The following is a 13,779-nucleotide window of genomic DNA, read 5'->3' on the forward strand; positions in this document are numbered from 1 at the left end:
TGTCCTGCAGGCGGACAGGGGTGTTGGGCCAGCCCAGCAGGCCCTTCCACCCCCATGCCCACCAGCCTAGTCCAGGTTCCTGTCCCCCCTTGTTCTTCCTCCAACATGCCCGGCCTGGCCCAGCCTCAGGGCCTTTGCACAGCTGTGACCTCCCGCTGGAATGCCCTTCCCACAGCTCTCCCCATGGCTCCCCAAGTCGCCTTTCTGGTGGGGCCCTCCCCTCCCTAACCTTTTCCTCCTCTATTTTTCTTTGTAACAGTTACTACCATCAGACTCACTCTACGGTATCCTTATGAGTTTGTTTTTCCGACCTGAATGTCCAGGAGCCCACATCAGGGTTTATCTGTCAGTCACTGTGCAAAACCAGTGCCCGGCCCGCAGCAGGTGCTCAATAAAGGTCTGCTAAATCAGCTGACTAGCATCTGCCCTCGGGACTCTCCATCTGCCCTTCTAAGGATGACACTTGCACTTACAGGGTAGCCACTCCTGGCCAAACACTGCCTATCTCATTCCATTCCCCGAGGCCCACTGGCCAAGAGTCGGCAAACTACAGCCATGGGTCAAACCCAGCCCACTGCCTGTTTTTGTAAATAAAATTTTATTGGCACACAGCTACGTTAATCCATTGACATGTTGCTTATGGCAGCTTCCTTGCTGCAATGGCAGAGTCCAACGTTCACAACAGAAATCAGCCTGCAAAGAAGGGGGAACCTGCCACCTTTACAAAAGTCAACCCTGCTCAGCTATAAGGTGGGGGCTATGAGATGGGTATGGTTCCTTGCCCCATGAGCAACCTGAGGTCCTACTATGTGCCCTGGCCATGTGTGCTGTGAGCTTCATGAGCAAAGTAGGGGAGCACTGGCTAAGTGTGTGAGCTGCAGGGTGAGCCTGGAGCCCACACACTTAACCAGTTAGTGTACAGTGGGTGCCCATGTCTCACTCTCATCACATCTACAGCCCAGTACCTGGCCTGTGGCCCAGGGCTAGTGTGGCTGGTGGCCTGTTACTAGTTTCATAGTCACAGCTGGGAAGTGAGGTTCAGGGCAGGCTGATGGTGGGCCAAGGATCCCAGGGAGGAAGGGCCTGACCCTAGGCCTTAATATTCATCCTTTCTGGGAGCTCAGCTCCATGGTTCACATTGCAGCTCCACTCTTTTTTCCAATCCTCACTCAAGGATAGCTTTCAGACTGATAAGAACAGATACTACACTTGATCTTAGCCAAAAGACTGAGAAGCAATTCCAAGGATATGTTTTAGGGAGGGAGGGAAGGAGGGGAAGGGGGAGGAGCACTGAGGGGTTGCCTCCGGTAGGTGCCCTGACTGGGGACCTACCTAGGTATGTGCCCTGACCAGGAACTGAACCACATCCTTTTGGTGTACAGGACAATGATGAGCCACCTGACCAGGGCTGCAGCACCACTCTTATCTCATGTGTGACCTGGGCACCTCACCTCACCTTTCTATGGCTTAGTGTACAGTGGGTGCCCAGTAAGTGCTGGCCAACATATAGGTGTCCAGTAAACTTATACTCTGGTCGACTCTGCTGCCCAGCACGAGGCTTATAAATGGCTGTGCTGACCTGATGAGCTATGTAGGTCAAAACCCCATTACACAGGAAACTGGCACAGAGGTGAGGGCAATAGCCTGGGAGGTCTCTCTCCCAGGTGGGACCCAGTTCGCACCCACCTGGCTATCAACTCCTGTGTCTTCCCATTTATTGGGCCCTTTGCAGTGAATAAGACCACCCAGGGAAGCAGAAAGGGTGCCAGATGCAGCTTCATGTTCAATAAACTTTCGTTTCCATGATTACGACTGTTACCACATAATAACCCTCTGTAGGAGCTTTTATTAGCTCCTTTCACCAGAAGAAGGAAGTTGGGGAATCTGGTGTAACTGTGGCGGCCATGAGTGCCGGTATCAGTTACCCATTGCTGCATAACAACTTACCCCCAAACTTAGTGTCCTAAAATGGCAACCATAGTTATGACGAGGTTTCTGTATGGCAGGAACTCGGGAGAGGCTTAGCTGGAGGATTCTGGCCTGTTCCCTTATAAGGTCGAGGTCAGGATGTCAGCTGTGGCCATGGTCCTCCGAAGCTGGACAGTGGAGGTGTTTCACTGCTGTTCAGACAGGAGGCCTTGGGTCCCGGCCCTGGGTGTCCCCATGGAATGACTTGAGCACCTCCACACATGGAGTGTGTGCTCTCAGGAAGAAGTAGCTGTCACGTCCATGACACCTAGAGTTGACACATCCTGTAGATGTGGGAGACGAGTGCATGCAGGTGTGAATACCAAGAGGTGAGGGCCTCCAGGGGCATCTCGAAGACTGGAAAGCACTGTGCTGTCCAACCCTCTCCACCCTGTGACTGAGCCCTCTGACTTGCTTTGGTGACTGAAATGTGCATGTGAGCAATGCGAAGGCCACGTTTAATGGAAATTTTCAGAGCCATCACATCATTCCCCATGATCTACTCTCCACTGCCACAGTGTAAGCTCATAGCAGCCCCGTGGTGTGAGGACACAAACCTTAGTTGTGTTGAAGCCACTGAGGTCTTGGGGGTATTTGTTCATTTGGTGGGACACGGCTCACCCTGACTGGTACATAAGTGGCCCACGATCCATCCAACACTGGTCCCTGAAGTCTCTCCTCCAGGAACCTGGTTGACCCATCAGGGGGGCAAACATTTAGGTGCTTGTTGGTTCCCCGGGTGTTCCTGGCCCCAGCTCAGACTTGCACGCAAGTCCTAGCCATTGCCTCTCACTTTCCTCATCTGGAGAACGAGGGTTGTAATCTGAGCCTCAGGAGTCTTGTGAGGACAGAAGGGTAGATCTTATGCCAGTGTTCAAGATTGTGCCAGCACGTGGGAGGGGCCCCATATGTGCTTGTCATTTGCTATAACCTGGGCTGCAATGCAGCCGGGCTGTCCAGAAGCTGTTTATCTTTAGACTCCTGGTCTCGAAGGCACGCAAAGGGGTAATTACAGCGCAGTGAGATCAGAGCTATGACGAGGATTGGGCAAGAAGCCCAGAGGAAGGCAACAACCAACTCTAGGCCGAGGCTTCATAGCTGCCCCTCTGGGGGGCTCCCCAGGTGGTTTCCAATCATGAGGGGCAACCATGCCATCTGGGGGGCGGGCAAGAAGGCAGCTGGCTCTGGACTTGTCGGCCTGGGTTCCATCTTGGCTCCACCATGGAACTCTGGGCATGTTTCCGTGTCTGTAAATTGGAATTGGGCACTTACTGAGGGCTCCATTCCTGTCAGCAATTTGTGAAATATGTGAGCATTTGTTAAAACAAAAAAAGAATATAGCCCTAACTGGTTTGGCTCAGTGGATAGAGTGTTGGCCTGTGGACTGAAGGGTCCCAGGTTCGATTCCGGTCAAGGGCATGTACCTTGGTTGCGGGCACATCCCCAGTAGGGGGTGTGCAGGAGGCAGCTGATCGATGTTTCTGTCTCATCGATGTTTCTAACTCTATCCTCTCCCTTACTCTCTGTAAAAATCAATAAAATGTATATTAAAAAAAAAAGAATATATTTATGGGATGTCTCATAAAGTTAGACTTTTCACTTTAGACCAGGGGTTCTTAATAGGGGTAATCCTGCCCCAAGGGCACACTGGATAATATCTAGGGACATTTGTAGTTTGTTGTCACACTGAGGGTGCTCCAGTCCTCGAGGGATGGGGGCCAGGAATGATGCCCAGCATTCCACAGTACCCAGGACAGCCCTCAGAGGTGACATGAGCTCAGGAGCCTTGGCCTGGACCTGTCGGTGCCTTTTGCATGTCTTCCCAGGTCACCGGGACCTGTAGGGGATGGCATCCTTGCAGTTACTATTAGCAACATGATGGCTTAGGAGTCCTTGGAGCCACACTGCCTGGGTCTGACTCTGGCTTTGTCCCCTCATGGCCATGCAGCCCACAAGTCCAGATGAAACCCAGGGTCCTGAGGCCAGCAGGGGGGCGATGGGATGCCATCACCAGTCCTGCAGACCAGCAATGCTGACCTCTCGAGACACCTGCACAGGGGGTTTTGTTGACTTCTCCCTTAATCTTTTGTGATGACATGCTCAAGAACAGCCTCATGATAGCCTGGTCAACCTTGCAGCATCAGGTAAAGTTGCCCAACCTGGGAGCACCTGTCTCCCACACCTGGGACTTCCTGGTCACGATTCTACTGACCCGCCAGGCGTGGTAAAGGGCCCCCTGCTCAGTGCTCTCCCTCTGTGCCCTTGCTGCTCCCAATTGCCTACAACAGCAGCCCCAACTCCCCTGCGCTGCAGTGACTTGTGTCCCCACAAAATGTACATCCATCTGGAACCTCTGAGTGTGACCTTATTTGGAAATAGGGTATTTAATACGTAATTAGTTCAGGATCTGGAGATAGGGTGAGGTGGCTCTAAATCCAATGCCAAATGTTCTTAGAAGACAGAGGAGACGGCAGCCATGTGATGAGGAGACAACGGCTGAAGTGAGGCCTCCACAGCCCAGGGACACCCAAGAGCTAGGAGAGGCAAGAAAGACCCTCTCCCAGAACCTCTGGAGGGAGCTCCGCCCTTGCAACACCTTGATTTCAGACTTCTGGCCTCCAGAACTGTGGGAGAATATATTTCTGTTGTTTTAAGCCACCAAGTTTGTGGTAATTTGTTGCAGCAGCCAGAGGGAACTAATACACTTTCCTGTTGACCCTACATCCAACAGATGCTTCTCAGCCTTCATTTACTGGACCATCGGGTACAGGGCTACTGCCAGCCCACACGGTGTCTTTGTGTGAATTAGGAAAAAACTCTACAAAAAGCCTTCTATAAATATCCTTGCTGTGATGTCTACGGGGAGAGTGGCTTGTGCATTGCTTGACCTGAACAACTGTACACGGTGGCCCTGCTACTGACCACTTTTCCTCCTGGGAAGATGTCCTGGGATGCCACTCTCTTCCTACCTTCACTGCTGGTCTGCCTTCACATATTTTTTTGTGGGTTCTCTGAGGCTGGGGCTCCTCAAAGTTGGAGCCTGGGCTCTTCTCAGCTCTTCTGAGGCCTTCGCAATTCTTCCCAGTTGACAACTTCCTGTCCCAGTTGCACATCTCATTGCAGACCTACTTGTCCACTTTCCTGCTACGAGATTCTCCCAGCTCCCTGACTCTGGGAACTTCCCCCAAACCAGTAACCTTCCATCTCAGTAGATACCTGGGACTGCCCTACACACTCCCCTTCCACCCTGGCCCCAGAAAATCTACCAGCTCAGCCTTCAGAGCATGTCCACAGCCCATGTATGTCCCACCTGCTCCTCTTCCAAGGTCACTATCTCAGGGGTGGCCCGAGCATCCAGATACCCAGCTGCTCTCTTGTCTGGCTGTCATCTTGGATACCCTGCATTCCCTTTCCTTCTGTGGGAGAATATATGTGTTTTAAGCCACCAAGTTTGTGTTAATTTGTGGTGATGTGGCTGCTCTGCTCAGATGCCTGCTCTCCACACGACTCCCACAGCTGAGCTCCCTCCCCAGCACCTCTGTACTTTCCTTCTTGTGGTCTGCACCTGTGACTCTTTCTGGAGGTCTGCCCAGAAGCATCTGGGAATAGCTTGGGAATCAAGCTGAAATGCTCCCTTGGTTGGCTTCCTCCTTCCTGGGGTCTCCTGGGAGCACCCTCTTATAAAATCACCCCCATATGAGTGCTTGCCTCAGGCTCTGCTGCTGGAGACGCCCCTAGCCAAGACCCAGTCCACCCACATCCAGTCAGTGACTTTGTCCAGTTGATGATGCTTCTCCCCAATCCACCTGATGCAGACCATGCATTCAACACATATTCCTCAACCACCTTACATGGGCTTACAACTGTGGGTAAGCAGGGACTAGAGGGGAGTGGGAAGGCGCCATCCCCTCTACCCCACCATGCTTCAGCTGTGAGAAGGCAGTGAGTCCCACAGTGCACCTGTATGGCCTCCAGGCAGGTGCACCTGGGGCACCACCTTTCTCTGTGCGTCACTCAGGGCTCTTCCTGGACACCCCTTCTGCACGCTGGGAGCCTCCCTCTAGGATAGGGGCATTGGGTGACTAGGTGCTTTCTGTCTCCACAGCCCAACCCTATAAAATATTCCTTTTCTGGCTCAATGGACAGAGTTTCTATGCTTGTAATGAGCTAGCTAGGAGGGACCTGGCTCTACCTTGGGCAAAGTCCTCTCTGGGCTCCATGATTTTAAAAAGGTTGGGTGGGCTGCAAGGGGAACTCATTACCTACAAAAAGGCATCACAAAAGTTGAAGCCGGCGCAGAGCACGCAGGTCACTGCCAGCATACGCTGGGTGCATCCAGCGTCAGGGAGGCACTGTAGACTATAGTTCCCAGCATGCCACGCACTCAAGCGCCGGGACCCGGGGCGAAGAACCGCGCGGAGCATGCTGGGAATTGAAGTCCGACACACCACCCCGCCCCACCCCCGCCCAGGCCCGACCCAGTCCCGACCCAGTCCCGCACCTCTGGGAGTGGTGAGCCAGGCGAAGGTGCCACAGCGCGCGGCCCAGGCGCTGCTGCTGAAGCAGGAGCTGGCCCGGGGGCTCCCCGGCGCCGCCGTTTGCAGGCGTACTTAGGCCCATGTTCTCGAAGTAGTGCGCCAGGAAGGAGATCGGTTCCTCGGGCCGTGCCTCCAGCACCTTCAACAGGGCCGCGCGCAGCATTTTTGTCACGCCGACCTGCTGCAGGAAGTCCTCCTCGCTCTCGGTCGTGGCCGCTGCCCCGGACACCGTTGGCCGGCTGCTGTCTGTGAAATTGGCCGCCGGGGCCATGGTCAACCGCCGCTTCTCCACTGCCGCCATCTTTGCTGAGGGCAACGGGGCCGGAAGTGCCGTCATACTCCACAGCGCGCCGGCGCCTCTTGGTGGCCATCTTGGTTAAGGGCAGAGGACGCCGGGTACCTCTGGGCGACTGGGAAATCAGTAATGCAGGCCGCCCTTTCCGTTAGGTTCTAGTTGGCATTCCCCCTCCAGTTCCCTCTTTATGCGTACTGGTTGCCTTTCCTGGCTTAGGCCCCGAGCTTTGCCAGACTGAAAAACGGCTCCCAAGGAAGGGCCTGGTTTCTGACCTGAAGCCGGACTGCTTGCCAACTGGGTAGTGGGCGCGTCCTTCCTTGCATGGTTCCCTAGCAACCAGTCTCCTCGGTTACGGGAGCCCCTGGCCGTGCTTGAGAGGGGATGCACCCACCCGGATTCAAGGATTGAGCGCCGCCCTGTCCCATTTCTCTGACTTTTGCGCTCAGCCTGGACTTCAGCCCAACCCAGTCTTGGTCTGAGTTTATAGTTCACCGCGTGGGGACCCCGGCCCCAGCCACCCCCAGGCTGCGGTCTGCTCAGGGCTCCCACGGCCCCTAGACCCCTGTGCGTGTTTGGGGAGTGAGTAGACCACCCACAGCCCCCAGTTCCCCATCCCAGGCCGTGACCTTCCTCACACTGTACCCTCTAGGGCTCTCAACACCCCCCTCGTTCCCCAGGGCCCACAGGCTCGTCCCCGGCACCTGCTGATCTTATTTCTAGCCTCTCTGGGCTGTCTCTTCCGTAGCTCCCTTAATAAGCCATCTCTTCTGTGTCTTTTTCCACACTGCCCCCCACCGCCACCCCCATACATTTTCCATTTCTTTTGATGACTCCTAGTTATTCTGGAGTTCCAGGTTCCCCGTATCCAGGGAAAGGCACAGTATTTGTATTCTCCCTCCCCAGGCAAAGTGCACACTCCTCCTGCCCCAGGCTAGTGGGGCTGGGGTGTCTGTCTATCCTGTTTCTTGGGGGAGTCGCCCGGGGCAGAGAAGTCCAGGGTCCTCCTACCACAACAGAAGCCACTGAGGTCAGACAACGGGCTCTTTATTCTCCAGTTGGAGGGAGGGGCAGGTCCCCAGGGGTCCCACCAGGGGAAACCCGGCCTAGCTGTTCTGGCCCTCAGGGCAAAGGACGCCCCATCAGCCCACATGCTGCCCAGAACCCTGCAATCGTCCTCTGGTCACAACGGGGTTGAAGGAAAGGTAGGCCACTTCAGAGGTGCTGGTGGGCCTTGCGGTCCCCTGGCGGGCTGGCAGCATTTCCACAGGCGGTAGGTGAGGACCGTCAGGAGGAGCAGCCCCAGCACCAGGCTGCCCATCCACAGGGCTTCGGACATTGGTGGGGAGCCTGGAGGGAGAAGCATCAGGAGCCTGAACACCTCTTTGCAGGTTGTGGGGATAAGCCCAGCAGAACCTGCCAAGGGCTTCCAAATTTACCAAGTTCCCTAGAATTTAACAAAGGACTTAATGACTTAGAATAGCCCTTTTTAACCTTTTTCATCCGATGGCACACATAAACAGATTATTAGAATTCTGTGGCACACCAAAACATATATTTTTTGCCGATATGACAAAAAAATAGGTATAGCCCTAGCTGGTTTGGCTCAGTGGATAGAGTGTCAGCCTGGGGACTGAAGGGTCCCGGGTACTATTCCAGTCAGGGGCACATGCCCGGGTTACGGGCTTGATCCCCATTGGGGGGCGTGCAGGAGGCAGCCGATCAATGATTCTCATCACTGGTGTTTCTATCTCTCTCCCTCTCTCTTCCTCTCTGAATTCAATAAAAAATAGGTATAATTTTTATTCATTCACACGGGATGGCTATTGCTGTGTTGGCTGTTGTCATTTTTTATTTTTTAAAAATTTTTTTTACATATTTTTATTGATTTCAGAGAGGAAGGGAGAGGGAGAGGGAGACAGAAACATCAATGATGAGAATCATTGATCAGCTGCCTTCTGCATGCCCCATGCTGGGGATCGAGCCCACAACCCAGGCATGTACCCTTGACAGGAATCAAACCCGGGACACTTCAGTCCACAGGTCGACGCTTTATCCACTGAGCCAAACCGGCTAGAGCTGTTGTCATTTTTAAATGGACAATGTAAGGGAAAAGAGTTCGGTGCCCCTGACTAAAGAGGTATTGCATGTTTAAAAAATTCTTGTGCACGCTGGTTGAAAATCACTGGCTTAGAATGTCTTTGGAGATGTATAAAAACCACTGGAATATCCAAAGGACTTTGGAGTGAATCTTTTGAAAGGTATGTAGGACCTTAGAGTTAGAAGTGGGCTGTCCAGGGAGGTGGCCACTCACATGTCTATACTTGAAATGTGGCTTGTCTGGGTAGAGAAGTGCTTGCTGTCAGTGTATCATACACATTGTAAGAACATAAAATATCCCACTCATACCTTTTTACAGATTACACGTTGAAGTGATGATATTTGAGTTATTGGGTTCAATAAAATATATTATCTAGCCCGGCCAGTGTGCTCAGTGGTTGAGTGTCAGCCTATGCACTAAGAGTTTGCTGGTTTGATTCCTGGTCAGGGCACATGCCTGGGTTTTGGGCTCGATCCCCCGTGGGGGGTGTGCAGGAGGCAGCCAATTGACGTTGATGTTTCTCTATCATTGATGTTTCTATTTTTCCCTTTCCATTCCTCTCTAAAATAAATAAAAACACTAAAAAATGTTTTTTAAAAATACATTCTCTAACTCATTTTTACTTTTTTTTCTGAATGTGGCTACTAGAAAATTTGAAGTGACCTAAGTGGCTGTATTCTATTTTTACTCCACAGGCTGTTGTAGTCTATAAAGTTCAGTTTACAGACTGCTGTGAAATCTATGTAGTTCCTGAAATGCAGTCATGGCCATGCCAGGCAACTGTAATCTTATGTGTCAAGGAAACCCACTGGACAGTTGGGGAAGCTGAGACTGGGCAGGGCACCTCCTTGTCTAAGGCCTGTGTGCAAGGCTTCCTCCCTCCTAGGCTCCCCCCGTGCCCGCCCCACCCCGCCAAACTCACAGGTCTCTGGGAGTAGGTACAGACTGGCTGTGTGGCCCCCGGGGTCCAGGCGACACTGGAACCAGCCCTCGGGGTTGCATCCAGCCCACAGCACGCTCAGCCAAGCCTGGGCCCCGTCCTCCCTCTTCTTGTAAGCTGCCAGGTCGCCGGGTGCCCGGGTCCAATGCACAGCTATGCCAGGGCCACAGGCCGCTTCACACAGCAGCTCCAGACCCCCTGGTGTTGGCGACTGGTGGATCTCAGGGTGGCAGGGCCTGGTGGAGCTGTTCCCAGGCGTGGGGCTGTTCCCAGGCGTGGGGCTGTTCCCAGGCGTGGGGCTGTTCCCAGGACCCCCGGGGCTGGGGGTAGAGTTCTGCTCCAGGATGGCCTCTAGGGAGGTTGTGACCCGGGTCTCCTGGGAGGTCAGGCTGTGCCGGACTGGAAAAGAGGGCAGCCGTTTTTCTTCCTGTCACCCCAATTGCTTTCTTGCCTCAGTCTCTCCATCTGGACCATGGGGTTGGAGGAGAACTGCTAAACCGCCCACCTTGGGCCACTTGGTGAATTGCAATGTATGCGAGTGGGTAGGAGTGGGATTGGTCTGTTGTGGCCCTCCCCACCCTAAGGGAACTTCTGAATCTCCTGGTCTCACTTTCTTCAGCTGTAAAGGGGACGAGAGCCCACCACCTAGGCCCTCACATGTGCCCGGAGCGTAGGGTCAGCGAGCACGAGCATTGGATTTTATTATTATGGGACTGGGTGGTGGAGAGAGGGAGGATGCATCTGACACAAACTGAACACCTACTGTGTGCCAGGGCCCATGTTAAATGTTATTCTTCATCATTCAGCACCTGCTTACTGTATACCTGCTATGTGCTAGGCACTCTAACAGTTATTCATTCATTCAGAGTGTATCTATTCAACACCTATGTTCTAGACACTGTTTTAGCCAGTGAGAACACAACCATGAATAATACACACATTCCTATCTTGGTGAAGCCAAGAGCAGGGGAGATAGATAATGGGGAAAAAATTAAAAGAACATATGGGAGGTCAGATGTTAATAAAAATGTGTCAAGAAACATTCAACAAGAGAGAAAGGGTGTGTGTGTGTGTGTGTGTGTGTAAACATGTCCATGTGTGAGGGGAAGGGGGAAGTCAGAAGCCACACTGGGAAGGTGACCTGAGAGAGGTGAGTGAGGAGAAATCTGGGGGAAGAGCATTCCCAGTGGAGGGCACAGCATATGCAAAGGCTCTGAGGCTGGACCGTGTCTGTTGGAGGAATAGTGAGGACGTCTGTGTGGCTGGAGGAGAGTGAGGGGGAGAAAGGGAGGAAGTGAGGGCAGGAGATGATGGTATAGGTTGTGCAGGGCCTTGGGGGCCCCAGGAAGACCTTGGGCTTTTATTTGGAGGGAGATGGGAGCCCTGAAGGGCTGTGAGCAGAACAGGTGCTCACAGGCGCCCTCTGGTGGCTGCCACCAAGAAGACAAACTGGGGATGAGGATGGGAGCCAGGGACCAAGGGGAAGGGCAGAGCTGGTACCAGGGTACATGGAGGGTAGGTGCTCAGTAAATTTGTTGAATGGATGAATAAACAAATGATTTAGAAGTATCTCTCTGGCTGCCTCAAGGGACAGACTCAAGATGGAATGCAATTTTCCCATGGGCCTAGGGACTCTGACCTAGAGTAGGTCCCCTAGATGGGGACCCAGCAGGTGAGGGGCAGAATCAGAATTACAGGAGAGTTGCTATACACCACTCATCAAGGCTCCTAGGCACTGGGTAGTGTGATTTCACCCACTTCCTGGGGGACACTAAGGTTCAGGGCAGTCAGGACCCTGCAGACTCACCTGGAATGGGCTTTCGGTGGCTCAGCTCCAAGCCCGGCAGCCTCATGGTCGCCTGGCAGTGGAGGGTGAGTGGAGGTGTTCCCAGGGGGGGAAGCAGCCAGCGCTTTGTCACTTGGAACAACGGGTCCTCGCCCTCCTGGGGCTCCTCATCCTCCTCCAGGCCCAGCTCCTGCACCCCCTCCAGTTCCTGGTCCCCCAGGAGCAGGGACAAGGAGAGGACATCAGGGCTGGCAGGCGTGATGTTGTGGGCTGTGCAGGCCAACTCTTGGTCCCGCCCGGCCACCAGGTCCACTGGGGAGACAGTCAGCTGGTTCGGGAAGGCTGTGTAGGGAGGTTTGGAGGGGCATGGGCTGAGCCTAGAGCAGTGGTTCCCAACCTTTTTTTTGGCCACGGCCCACCTAAGCATCTCTAAAATCCTGATGTCCCCCCTCCTGTTACATATAATTCTTATTCAAAAAGTGAACTCTATTCTTGTGGAGGAAGCCTAAAAGGCCATTAACTTGGTCTAAACAAGCTTCCAAAGAACATGGCATCCATGAAAGAGAAAAGTAAAAGAATGAAAGGACAGTTGAAGTACTGAGGAAGAAATCTCTAAGAAATTATTAAAAAATAATATGAAGTGATATGAAAAAATAGCAAGTAAAGTTTCAAAACATATAATAGAGAACTGAAATGCATAAATATGTCACTATATATATATATATTTATATACTGTATATGAGGCTCCTAGCACCATAAGAAATGTAAAAAATTCACTGTTAATAACCCATTCTCGAATTGCCCCCCTTAAAGATCAAACTGCCCTTTTGGGAACCACTGGGCCCTGAGGAGGGTGATGAGTTGGGACCAAGCAGGAGGGAGTCGGGCCTGCTGGTGCGGAGAGACAGGGAAGACCCAGTAGGCACACCTTGCGTGGCTATAATGTAAAAAAGATGCTGGAGGGGGGTCCAGAGCAGAAAGAGTGCGTGTTGGGGGTCTGGTATGGGAGGTTTGGGGGTAGGTTGGGGGTGTGGGAGTGAAGGCTGGGAGCCTGGAGGGGGGATGTGGAGAGAACCAAGTGGATTGCATTTCAGTTGAGCTGGAGCAGGGTGGGCAATCTGGGAAGTCTCCCCGGCAGAGGTGGCGCAGAAACAGCTACAGCAGGGCTGCTGGGGGGGGGCCTGGCTGGTGCAAAGGCTGCGAGAGGAGGGGCGGGGGCTCACCAAACACCAGGAGTCGCACGGTGTGCTGGTAGGTGAGGCTCCCGCAGGAGCCCACACACACACGGGTCCCCGCAGACGACAGTGAGGCGTTGCGCACGGAGAGGACGCTGCTGCCGGCGCCCGACTGCACCGCGCCCAGGCTAGTGTCCAGGCCCCGCCACTGCACCGAGGCGGCCCTGGGGCCCGCACAGGGCAGGCGGCAGGTGAGCTGCCTCGACTCGCCCACGGCCACTGCCACCACGGGCTCGGGGGGCTCCACCTCCAGGCGCCCACCTGCGGGCAGACTGCGCTCTCAGTCCCACCCGCTCCCAACCCGCCCCCCCGCCCCCACCCCCCCCCACCCCGCTCAGACCCCTGCCCCGAGCTCCCTCTCTGCCACCGAGCCTCTCAGCCCCTCCAGAGCGGTCCTCTGTAGGACCCCCATCACCTCCCCATCACCTCCCCACCGCCCTTCACCCAGCGCCCTCCGCAGCCACTCCCCGCTCTCTCCTAAGCCCCCTCCCCTCTCAGAACCCCCTCTTTTCACCTAACCCCCTCCTCTCCCCAGCGCCCTCCGCACCCACTCCCCGCTCTCTCCTAAGCCCCCTGCCCTCTCGGAGCGCCCCCCCCCCCCAACCCCCCGTGGGCTCACCGCGGCCTGGCTGGAGGAGCCCCATGAAGAGGGGAAGCAGGAAGGCCAGGCCCGGTTCCATGCTGGGTCCCCTGCTCTGTCCATGGCCCTGGAGAAAAGTGGCTTAAATAGTGGTGCCTCGGGCTCCTTCCTGCCGCCCCAAGACCCTGCTGCTCCCCCGCCCGCAGCTGTTTCTCCGGGATTTCCCCCCCCGACCCCCGACCCTTGAGGCGACAGAGAGGCTGGGGCTGGGGGCCAGGGGGCGGGCCGAGGCCACACAGATGAAGGGGGTGGGGGTGCGGGGGGGAGATCTGGGCCAAT

The 13,779-nt window shown here is 54.4% G+C and overlaps 2 protein-coding genes and 1 non-coding gene across 4 annotated transcripts in view; all 3 read right to left on the reverse strand.

The window, feature by feature from the left end:
- The window catches only part of LOC102431313 (tubulin polyglutamylase complex subunit 1), a 205,348-nt gene extending 198,332 nt beyond the window's left edge, over positions 1-7,016 (reverse strand). Inside the window, exons 1-2 of one of the 2 annotated variants that reach the window (XM_014467231.2) lie at positions 6,430-7,016; positions 4,927-4,950 (exon numbers count right to left, since the gene is read on the reverse strand). In XM_014467231.2, coding sequence (XP_014322717.2) covers positions 4,927-4,950; positions 6,430-6,843 — 438 coding nt within the window. In that variant the 5' untranslated portion in view covers positions 6,844-7,016. The remainder of the gene's footprint in view (positions 1-4,926; positions 4,951-6,429) is intronic. The other variant, XM_023743299.1, reaches the window with a different exon arrangement.
- On the reverse strand, positions 1,054-1,239 carry LOC111823060. The gene has a single exon (XR_002826048.1). It is a non-coding gene; the product is annotated as a U2 spliceosomal RNA (small nuclear RNA).
- Positions 7,017-7,963: 947 nt separating the features above from the next.
- On the reverse strand, positions 7,964-13,540 carry MADCAM1 (mucosal vascular addressin cell adhesion molecule 1). The gene is made up of 5 exons (XM_006101824.3): positions 13,480-13,540; positions 12,849-13,121; positions 11,647-11,967; positions 9,822-10,238; positions 7,964-8,148 (listed from the first exon to the last, which is right to left on the reverse strand). The coding sequence occupies exons 1-5, from the start codon at positions 13,538-13,540 to the stop codon at positions 7,982-7,984; spliced, it is 1,239 nt and encodes a 412-aa protein (XP_006101886.1). The 3' UTR covers positions 7,964-7,981.
- Positions 13,541-13,779: the final 239 nt, after the last annotated feature.

The sequence above is a fragment of the Myotis lucifugus genome, unplaced genomic scaffold (assembly GCF_000147115.1).
Source record: "Myotis lucifugus unplaced genomic scaffold, Myoluc2.0 scaffold_383, whole genome shotgun sequence".
NCBI classification, from domain to species: Eukaryota; Metazoa; Chordata; class Mammalia; order Chiroptera; family Vespertilionidae; genus Myotis; species Myotis lucifugus.

Coding starts and splice junctions, on each gene's coding strand:
- MADCAM1 (XM_006101824.3), bottom strand. CDS start 13,540: ATGGAACCGGGCCTGGCCTTCCTGCTTCCCCTCTTCATGGGGCTCCTC. Junction 10,239..11,646: donor CCACCGAAAGCCCATTCCAG/GTGAGTCTGCAG, acceptor CCTCTTTTCCAG/TCCGGCACAGCCTGACCTCC. Junction 8,149..9,821: donor GTACCTACTCCCAGAGACCT/GTGAGTTTGGCG, acceptor TTCTCCCTCCAG/GCTCCCCACCAATGTCCGAA.